The following is a 10,834-nucleotide window of genomic DNA, read 5'->3' as shown; positions in this document are numbered from 1 at the left end:
CTTACAACTGCCCTGATCTGCGAGGAGCCTGGATTCCCAGCGAGGGGTGAACAGCTACGCAGAGCTGCAGGAGAGGTGGGATCTGCAGGGAGGGCTCAACTTCCACCACGGAGAAAGCTACACTTGTCAAAACACGGCAGTGCTGGGGCCAGCGCGACTCCAGTCTCAGTGGGATGGATGAAGGACATCACAGCTGCCAGGACCGGAGGGCGGTATAAGTGACTCCCCTCTCTTCTCTTGCATTCAGCCCTCTTCTTCCCCCTGTGCTCACTGTGGTGGCAGTTCTCAATCCCCTGCGTTGCTTTGTCTTGGGGCTGCTTATTTCCTTCTCCAGCATAAGAATGCTTTTAAGACAATCAGATTATTCTTCACAGCAGAAACTGGACTGTGTCAAAGCGCCTAAAATATACCCTGAAGTTTATCACTTCACTTAAAGAATAAGAAAAGTTTCTTTCTATTGGTATCACATTGTCAATTTGCAAATCTCCAATTCATGTAAACATTTGGTTCAGACCAGGTGCGGTGTAAATAGTGCAGAGTCTCAAGGGTTCACTCCTTTGCCCCCTTCTTTTTTTCTTAGTGGATCAGAGTTGGGTCCCTCAGCAAGCTGGGCAGTTGCCCCGCTCCCCATCTTGAAGCAGGAATTGTTGGAGAGGTTTCTCTTTTTCAAATTAATTTTTCTTGAAAAAGGAAAAGAGACGGTTCCCTTCTGCCCCAACAGGCTCGTTCCCCTGCTGCTCCGGCCTGAACACGGGGGAGGGTCTGGCACTCTGCTTTGTGCCGTAGCCACTGGAGAAGGAATAAGCAAGCTGGCTCCATTCCTTCGGGTGTTTGTCCATCAGCTGCTGGTCAATGACCCTGTGCATGTCATCCTGCGGCAGAGGGAGAGGAGAGGGTTGTTAGTGGCAGCTGATGCTCAAAGGGAGCTCGCGCAGGGACGCGGCTGAAATGGGTGTGAAACGTGCTGTGATGAGATGGAGGAGGAATGACGAGAGTGGGGTCGGGTCTAGCTCCCCACCTGGCAGCCGTCTCAGCCTCACTTGCCGCCATGAGGCTTTTTAGTGAGCACGGAAGGTAAATCGCACAATTCTGAGGGATAAATTGCCCAGGTGCTCGCAGAGGAGCACCGCGCCTGCTTGGGACTCTGTGACACCCCTAAACTATGATTCTCTGCTGTCTGCAGCTTGCAGATGTCCCCTCTGGGGAGAGAACTAAATAAAACAGAACAAATGCAGCTGAAAGCAAATGCCAGAAAAAGTCAGGATGTCCGTGCCGAGCAGGTCTATGTGCCTGCCGGAGCAGGCAGGCAGGTAGGCATGGCAGAGCTGCCCGCACAGCCGCTGTTAGTGGGGCTTCTTTGGGGAAGGTGCCGCCGGGAGCCGAGGGGCTGGGGCCAGGCAGGGGCCCACCAGACCCGGCGTGGGGTTTGCACCAGACTTACCAAAGAGAACCGTGCTTGTCCCTTAGACTCGCTCCTTCCCCTAGAGCCAGCAGAGCGGTGGGAGCTCTCTGGCTGACAGCCTGGCATGAACTGCTGCACTGTGGTTTTTTAGATGTACCAGAAACGCTCTGGTTTCGTCCATGTTTGCAACACAGTGAAATTGCTCTACACAAAATAATTAGTCAGTTCTGTTGCCACTAATGATGTGCTAATGTGTTCCTTGAAAACCTGGCTATCAATTCTACAAATTTTAAATCTTCAGATCCATTATTTCTGCTATAATTGCATATTTAAACTGTAGCTTAGTGAAAATGTCTGTACACAAGCTAGCCCCGCAGGAGAAATCAACTGTTCTCCAGTGGTTTGGGCCCTGGTTAGGACTGAGGGCACTATCTGGTGAGAACAAGGATGGTCCGGGTGGGCTGTAGTGGTGGAAGTGCTGTTCATGCGGCACCTCGTGCAGGGCAGCACTGAGACGGAAGGGGAGGTGCTGCCATGGCCCAGCGGGTGCCCCAGCTGCTCTGTGGCACGATGTGGAATAAAACCAGCCAACTTGGACTGGAAACTTGAACGACGGCTAATCTCTTGTTGCAGCATTTTCTGAGGGAAAAGGATTGATAGCCATGGCGTGGACCTGTATTCAGTACAGGGACTTTCCCTGAGGGAGCAGGAGGGTGCAGAGCTACGTGGACTGGGAAAGCTTTGGATCTTTTTAGAGCAGGGCTGGAAAAGGGAAAGGCAGAGCGAGAGCTGAAGAGGTTAAGGTAAACATCAGCATTAAGGTGAAACTGGTTTCCAGAGGTGAAGCTGCCATGTGAAAATGTATAGCACTCGGATTTTGAAGGCACCTCTCCTAGCAAATGAGATAGGCAACAAGGCTCCAGCATGGCAGATCTGTGTCCTTGGTTAATCACAAGGGATGGGTATGATTTTTACACGTATTTTTATATATATATATACAAAAAATATTATATATATATAAAAATACAGTATGCACTATTGAGAGTGCACTGCGTTGTCTGATGTGTGAATCAGAGAGCACAGCGCTGGGCTGTGGCGATTCGGGGTAGATGTACGCAGCAAGGCTGGGGCAGAGCTGCGGTCCCTGCCTTGGCACCGGGCAGGGGCACAGGAGTGTCTGGGGATGCGGAGGGAGGACGAACACCAGCGGTACGAGACCCGTCTGATAAAGAGGTCCCGTAAAGCTGGATAACATGGTACCGGTGTGCTCTGGGCGTTCCGGGCAGCAGTTTCTGCTCTTTGCAGAAGGGGTGAGGCTGAAGGAGGTGCAATGGCATGTATCCTCTTCGTGAGCTGGAGCTGGGCTCCCTTGCATGAGGTAGGGGCTGGAGCTGCCCAAGGCGACCTCGGAGGCTGGCGGCTGCGGCCATGCAGGCTGCAGCTCTCTGCTGGCATTGCAGCGTTTTCTAACCTGACAGTGCCCTGCTGCTACGGCACTGAGGCCACTGAGCTCTCATTTCAGAGAAGCAGCCCTCTTCACTTCCAAGTTTGCTCCATATTTCTTCCCTACTCCCAGTAACGCCCCTCCTGCCCCCAGTCAGATAATGATGAATACCAGTGGGGGTCAGATTAGGCATGGGGGTGAGGTGCACATCCACTCCTGTGCTGCTCCTGTGCTAGGCTCGGATGTGTGGGATTTTGCTTGTGGCGTATTTTATAGCCTGTATGATTATGTGCCTATAGAAAACTGCAATCTTGTTGATGGTCCTTGGTAAAGTGCAGACTAGAAGCGTGCAAGAGCAAAATTTTATCAGATTAAAGCCTCCATTTATGCCCAGGTAAAGCAGAGAATCTCCACCCATTTTATCAGAAACATTCAGCTTTGCAAAATAGTCCCCAAAATACATAAATCACCTGACTTGTTTTGTGGCTCTGTGGTTGAGCTTCTGTTCTGGGGACGTTAGGTTTTGCTACTGCGTAACAACGCTTTAGGTCAGTGTGTTGGAGACAACTTTCTGCAGTGCTAGTGGGCCTGATCCTCACCTCGGAGAGCTGATGGGAGCAGGATTGGGGTTGCTGTATTGCTGCAATCGGACGACATAGTGTGAAGTGAGAAAGCAAACGCCTGTTGTTAAAACCCTAAGCTGGGAATATTCCAGCACTAAATACTGGGTGTACTAGTAAGCAGGTCTCAATTTACACCACCCATCCAAACTGAAGCAGAACTTGGATACAGAGAGCTCCTACGCAGAGCACTGAATGTCACTTACTAGGTAACGCGGCTGAGAAGTAAGATCCCACTCTGTATTTCAAGAAGTGGTCCAGATACTAGATATGCCGAAAACAGACGATTAATGGTATGTGTGCCTCAGCCCAGCTTTCCCCGTGGTGACCTGGGGGGTAAAGCCTCACCATGGGGGTAGGATGCTGCCCCTTGTGCCCTGGCCTGGTGCTGGGGGGGGGGTGCGTGTGTGCGGAATATCGGTGCGTGATGGAGACCCCCCCACCGGCCCTTCTTGCCAGGTGATGGTGAGGACAGAGATGGATGCGGGTGATGGTGGCAGCGAATGGAGCAGGCGAGGGGATGGCGGGTGCTTGGCGAGGGTGCGGGGAGCTCACCTCAAAGGCAGGAGGGGTGTACGACTAAAGCTGTTGGTACAGGAACTGAGAAAGGCCACTAGATCAGAAACCAAAGGAGCCAGATAGTAAAAAGCCCTGAGGAAGCAAACTGTAAGCAGGAGAAAGAAAAGAAAAGGAGGGGGGGGAAAAAAAAAAAAAAAAGAGAGAAACGAAAACACAGTGGAGTTGAAACAGGAGCGAGGTTGTACAGGAGAGGTTTCTACCGGTCAGGTTGGTTGTTAGTAGAGTCGGGGTCTTGCATTGTCTGCAACAAATTATTATAACTAGCCCGGACCTTTTCTTTTGTATCTGCTTGTTTTCTATTAAAGTAGCCCTCCCTCGGTGCTAGTTTCCGGGAGGAGACAGCTTTGTCTGCTCCCAAGGGCTCTCTGCCTTTACATGGGTTTTCCCCACTGACCCCAAGTAGAGCATCTCCAGGGCAGCCGCTGAACTGTCGTGGGTTTGGTGTTTTTTACCGTGGTAGAGAGCTGGGATTTTAGCTTCTCCAACTTGCCAGATCTTCTGAGTTGATGGAAACAGTGCAGCTATACTGCAAAACAATCGCCACAACCTCTCTGCCTCCCACCTTTCTGCTCTGTTATGGAAATGCAAGGACGTGCGGTGCCCACGCGTCCCCAAGGCTGCCCCTGCCCAGGGACATCTCCTGCACGGACACCTTCCCCGCCCGGGCCACAGCAGGTTACTCTGCAAAGTGTATGTTACCCATGCAGCCATGAGCTACAGTTTGTTTCTCCATTTTAAATGGGTATTCCTGTATAATTAATTAACAGCTCACAGCTGAAAGGCTTTGAGCAGGGGAGGGCTGTGTTTCACTCCCTGGAGTACCACTGCATCACTGGCTCCTGCAGAGCCAAAAGCAAACACTCCTACCCATGGACGCTCAGGCTGAGAACGCAGCAAACCCACAGGGCGGGGAGAAAAGTCACCCAAAGGTGCCTCCTGGGCGGCGTGCCACCCAGACCCTGCCCTGCAGCGACCGGGGCTGCTCACCTGCCAGGCCTCCAGCTGCTGCGAGAGGTTCACCTTCTGCTGGATGGCGTCCAGCAGCTGGCTGTTGAGGGACATCATGTCGATCTTGCACTTGGCCAGCTCCACCTCCACTGCGTTCTTCCTGGCGGGAGAGCGAGAAATTGGGGCATGTGACTTTTTCTTTTTTTTTTTTTTTTTAAAGGAAGTGTTAAATATATCCCTGAGGAGAAGTCAACAATTTCTTTCACTGGCAAGTCCCCAAATCCTAAGCTGTTCATCTCCGCTGTATTCTGGACAATCTATTCATCTGAAGAGTGGGACAGAACTGTAGACATCATTACTATAAAAACAGCAGATCTCTGGTAAGCACACTATGAAGAATACAAAAAGATATTCAGATACGCTGCTGTGTAAGAGAATATAGTCAGCCTGGATAATGTGCAGGATCTGCCATTGAAAATGGAGATCTAAAACGAGGTAGAATCTACATATAAATATTTTTTTCATTTTCTTCTGTTTATTAATGCATAGGAAAGGAAACGGTATGTGTTAAAAATCAAATGATCTGTGTCTGATCACTTGATCAATAAGTTGCAACATAAAACAAACAAACAAAAACCCTCAAAGAGTACAGCTCTGCTTTCAGTTGGGACTTGGACTGAAGGAAGGAAATGAAGGAAGAAAGTTTATCACAGCATATGCTTTTTAAGAATGACAAACTGTTAGAATTGTTTGAATTAAATGTTATGCTTTAAGGAAATCTCCCAGTTTCAATGGGGATGTGCTGGCCCTTGGCAGTACTGCTGCTGCATTTCTTTCCAGGCATCTGGTGGCCACCGGGCATGTGTCGCCATGGCCAAGGTTGCCCAAAGGGCCTGAGTGCTCAGTGGCTGAGATGTTCCAGCTGCTACTGGCTAGTGGAAGGAGATTGTCCTCTAGGAAGGAGCAATTTCCTAAGCTGCCCAAGCTGGGAAATGCTGCTCACCATGCTGGGAGCAGACAGGTGAGCACAAACCTTAGGTTTTCAATTAACTGCTGTGATGGGAAACAGTAACATGACTTGCTGGGAACCATCTTTCCTTGCAAACATTTTCGGGAGAAATAATTGCATCTTATTAACTGTAGCTAATTCATCGCCTCCTAATAGCTCCCTTGTGCTCCCCTGCAGAAGAGCAGTTTGGGAATTTGTGGTTATATGCCAGGTAGCGGTTGCTTAACACCTCCTATTATAGGAGCCTATTTTCCTATTGCTTCCCGTGTTGCCAAACTTCAGCTTCAAGCTAAAAATTTTCCATGCCAGATGTCTGCCTCAGGCGGTGATTTTATTTCTGTTCAGAGTTAGGGCTTTTTTTGGGGAGGGCTTCAACAAAAGTGACTTAACCCTTGAGGTGCAAGGTGGGAAGCATATCACGAGCCTCTCAGGTGGCTCGCTGCCTCGGAGCAGCCTGCTCGGTCTGTGGAGGGATGCTTTCATTTCTAGCAACAAGACGCTCTTGTCTGCTTTCACTTGCAGCCACTTTCTGCTCATTAATCACCCGCCACTCACCCATGCACACTTGTCACGTCCTTTCTCTGGGCTCCTGCCGCTGCAGGACAGTCAGCTGTAAATGTTAGTGCTTTGTCCCAATGGGGTCATTAACCGCCGTGGAGAAGCTGTACCCTTCCACTCCTGGCTGTGGGTTCGAGCACCTTAAATAGCCTTTTGTTGTGAAGCTCCCCATTGCTGCTTGGATATTACCAGGGGATTTATCGCAGCGGCAGCACGTTGCCATAGCCACAGCAGAACCAGCAACCCACACGCACTGGAAATGTCAGAACCACCTCTCTGCACCCGGCAGTGCAGCTGGGATGCTCCTGATTTTTGCCAACAGATGGGGGTGTTACAGAGGAGAGCGATGGGAATTTGGTAGCCGGCTACCAGGGTGAGAGCAGCACAGATGATTGGGTCACTTAAAAAAAGATGAAGGGATTGTGCCTGCCGATTTAGCTCCCCACATCCTCAGAGGTGCGACGCTCTTGTGCTCCTCCTCTTGCTGAGGGCTTGAGTATTAGACATTTCCATAAGGAAACGGACTGGTGGTATCCTGGCCCATCTGCTTATTGAAGAGATTACCAGATGTATCCCCTTTCTAGCTAGAGCACAGCGGGGAGAATGTTTCTGCCCCTCTCCTCGGGGCAGTGTGGCAAGCCCAAGCACAGAGCTGGGCAAGGGGGGGGTATGGGGTACGGAGTAGCAAAACTGCATGGGTCTGCAAGGAGGGTGGGAAAATAAAGAGTCAAAACAGTGGGAGAATCCTGAAAGGAGAATGTCCTGGTTTCGGCTGGGATAGAGTTAAATTTCTTCCTAGTGCTGTGTTTTGGATTTAGTATGAGTGTTGATAACACACTGATGTTTTTAGTTGTTGCTAAGTACCCTACTAGTCAAGGACATTCAGGTTCTATGCTCTGCCAAGTGCACAAGAGGCTGGGAGGGAGCATAGCCAGGACAGCTGGCCCAGCTGGCCAATGGGGTATTCCATACCATGTGATGTCATGCTCAATGTATGAATGGTAGGTGTTCCCGGAAGTAGCGATCGCTACTTGCTTATCGGTCAGCGTGGGTGGTGAGCAATTGCATTGAGCATCACTCATTTTGTATATTCTTATTCTTATTCTTATTATTTTCCCTTCCTTTTCTGTTCTATTAAACTGTCTTTATCTCAACCCATGAGGTTTTTTTCACTCTTACCCTTCAAATTCTCTCCCCATCCCACTGGGGGGTGGGGAGTGAGCGAGCAGCTGTGTGGTGTTTGGCTGCCTGCCGAATTAAACCATGACAGAGAAATAGAGAATTACTGGAGATGCAAAAAAGACCCTGGAGCAGGAAAGGAGAGTGAGTGACCAGAGAAATGGTTTTGGGAAGAAGCCCAAGCAGGGCTGTAATGGGGATGGGCAGGAAAGCAGGGGTGTGTGTCTGGAAGAGCAAAAGAAGAAAAATATGACAAATAGGGCAGACCTAGTGTTTCCATTTGGTTCCCTGAAGTCCTCTCCTCCTTGCTGTGACTCAGACCAGCACTAGGGATGGCAAAAACATGGTTTACAGCATCCTCCTAAATGCCCCCAATCCTGCCATGGGACAGCTCTGGAAATTGGCATCTCCTGCCCTGCTCCCAAGCTCCTGGCAGCATTTCCCAATGCCAGCAAAGCCCAGACTCACTCCATCACTTTGTAACAGCTACTGAAATTCGTGGAGGGTGGGAGAAACCCACCCTGGAGGTACCTCCTGCTAAGGCACTCCATAAGTGCTAACCCAGCCTGGCTTTGGCTGTTCATACCACTTACTTGGCAATAGCCTCATCTCGGTCCCTGATGGCCTGCAGCAGCCGTTCACTTGTCTCCTTGTCTTCAGCAGCACCTCGCAGCCGGTCCCGTTCCTCCTTCAGCGTCGTCATTTCCACACTCAGCAGCGTGACCTGTGGGCAGAGGGAGGGCGTGAAACCCAGGGCTGCTCAGACAAATTCACCACGAGGTGGGGGGGGGAAGCCACATGGGCCAACCTGGAGGCTGAGCTCCCCTGCTTGTAGAAGAAGCTGTGTCTGCTGGGAGGGGGCTGTTAGTGCTGGAGCAACCCCCCATGAAATGTGTCAGCTCGCCCCGGGATGCCGGCAGTGCCGGACTGAGCAAGATGGGTCACCAGGACAGCCTCAGTAATGTGCAGCAACAGCACTGAAAGCTGTGCAGCTGTGCAGGGCAGGACCCGCCTCCAACTTTGCTGTCACTATGGCATCAGCGCTGAAATATTGCCCTCTCTCCAAGCGGTTTGTCTTGTGCACGATCCTGAGTCTGCCTGTTGTATTCTGATCTTTCCAGGGTTAAATTATTGCAAACATAATTTAGCAGTAAATAAGATTTTTTGGAGGGGGCCATTATGTCTCTTGAAGTAGTAGGAAGCTGAAGACAAAGGATGTGAAAATTCCCTTTCACACCATGGAAGGTGTTACTGGAACATCTTACAATTTTAATTAGACTTTAAAATATGTGCGGAGTCTTCAATAGTCTGAGAAATGATCTATCGTTTTGGTCCTATGCAGAGTGAGTTAATAGGGTGTGAAATCATGCAAGGATTGCATTAGCACGGCTTTGCAATATTTCATACACGTTTAATTTCTTTGTCTAGGGCACACACATGCTCTGTTACGCTGCTCCACCACCTGGAAACCCTTCCAGCATTTGAGCCACCTCCTTTCTCTAAATGCAGCTCAGTAGTGCTTGAATCCTCAAAGAAATCTTTAAATAGAGGGCAGACAGTCAAAAAGGGCTCATCGCATCAGCGGCGTGGGAGGATCTGCCGTTAGCGCCATGGCTGGGTCGGGAGGGAGGAGGGTGCGAAGGTGCCCTGTCTGTGTGCAGAGGCTCCCCGCCGTGTGCTGGGGCTGCCAGGGAATCGGGGAGCTCTGCCCGAGCTGTGCCCTCCCGCAGCCCAGCATGGGATGCACCTCAGAGCATTGATGTGACGGGGAGCAGTGGTGGGAGCTATGTGAAAGGTGCTGAGCACTTCTGCTGAAATCCCAGCGGACAGTGGATCAAGAGGCCCAAAAAACTGCGTTTGGGGATAGGTTTGGGGGTTTAACTGGTTTTGTCTGTGTTTCAGGTAAGAATGGGATGCCACAGAGGGAGGAAACAGACCAGGCAGAAGATGTGAAACCGCTTTCCAGTGTAGACAGAGGCAGGGGTGACTCCTGTCTCCACCAGCTCACCGTGCTCTCAGGCAGGAGCAATGAATGTGTGTGCTGCTACGAGGTCCAAAAGCCGTTTAGGAGGAGTTCCTCTTTTATTGTATCAATACGAGTGACAGCACAGAGGGATGCGGAGGCAGGAAAGTACTGCTGCCCTGGGTGGCGCAGATTTCCATGTGCATTGACTTTCTTTAGTCTGAACTGAAGACAATGTTGCCTCTTCTATGGGAGGTGAGAATAATTTTTAACCTTGAGCAATACGAGGCTGGGTTATGGGCAAAAGCTGCCGGGGACGTATACTTGCTGCGTGAGGCTGGAGCGCTTCTCTGAGAGCAATGTCTGCTGCATTTGTAGTTATGCCCCACCTTTCACCATATACCACAGAGGTGTGAGAAGAAAGTAGAACTGCAGTCTTCCCTTTGCTCCCTAAGTATTCAGAACCTTCGTAGTCAGGGACCCCTAAAAGCAGAGACAGGGGTCCAGACTTGCAATCCAGGGCAGGTCCTCTGGTCCTTCCTGGCTGGGAAGTTTGTGGAGACCAGTCACAGCAAAGAACAACCAAGTGCTGCTCCCTCCTGGTGTCCTGTCAAGGCCTCGTGCAACCGGGAGCAGTGGTAAGGAGGTGCTGCACCCAGACAAGCAGGCTGTGTATGGGTGGTCGTCAAAATCTGTGAGTAAGCCTCTAATGGTCTCTGTCAGCACAGGACTATGGCAGCACGGCCAGAGGAGTATCTGCGCTCATGTCTCACTGGGGACACAAGTTTGGACCCTCGAAGGTGTCTCTTGTGGTGGCCACATCTCTGAGAGGAGCAGTCCTCGGGGAAGGACGGGTGCCAGGACTGCTCCCTCGCTGCAGTCTGCCTCTGATCAGCTGCTTTCTCGGCAAGTCTATTTCCCACCCTCGTACGCATGCAGCCATCACTGCCAGGGGGATCGAATGATGCTCTCACTCTCCTTTCTTCGGCCCCATGGTGGGAGCTCCCATAGCCCTACCCAAGGCTGTCAGACCCCACATTGTGCTGACTTTGCTGGGATGTGTTTTCTTTTCTCTTCTCCAACGGGGTACAGCGAAAGGGCAATACAGCACTGCTAGCAAGACCAGCCAAGG

The 10,834-nt window shown here is 50.8% G+C and overlaps 1 protein-coding gene across 1 annotated transcript in view; it reads right to left on the bottom strand.

Moving 5' to 3' along the window:
• Nucleotides 1-519: 519 nt before the first annotated feature.
• The window catches only part of BICDL1 (BICD family like cargo adaptor 1), a 50,645-nt gene continuing 40,330 nt past the window's right edge, over nt 520-10,834 (bottom strand). The window contains exons 8-10 of the mRNA XM_075167093.1: nt 8,333-8,463; nt 5,033-5,153; nt 520-872 (exon numbers count right to left, since the gene is read on the bottom strand). Coding sequence (XP_075023194.1) covers nt 672-872; nt 5,033-5,153; nt 8,333-8,463 — 453 coding nt within the window. The 3' untranslated portion in view covers nt 520-671. The remainder of the gene's footprint in view (nt 873-5,032; nt 5,154-8,332; nt 8,464-10,834) is intronic.

This window comes from Calonectris borealis, chromosome 18 (genome assembly GCF_964195595.1).
Source record: "Calonectris borealis chromosome 18, bCalBor7.hap1.2, whole genome shotgun sequence".
Lineage (NCBI taxonomy): Eukaryota > Metazoa > Chordata > Aves > Procellariiformes > Procellariidae > Calonectris > Calonectris borealis.
The sequence above is the reverse complement of the archived record's forward strand: the minus strand, read 5'-3'. Positions and strand labels throughout refer to the sequence as shown.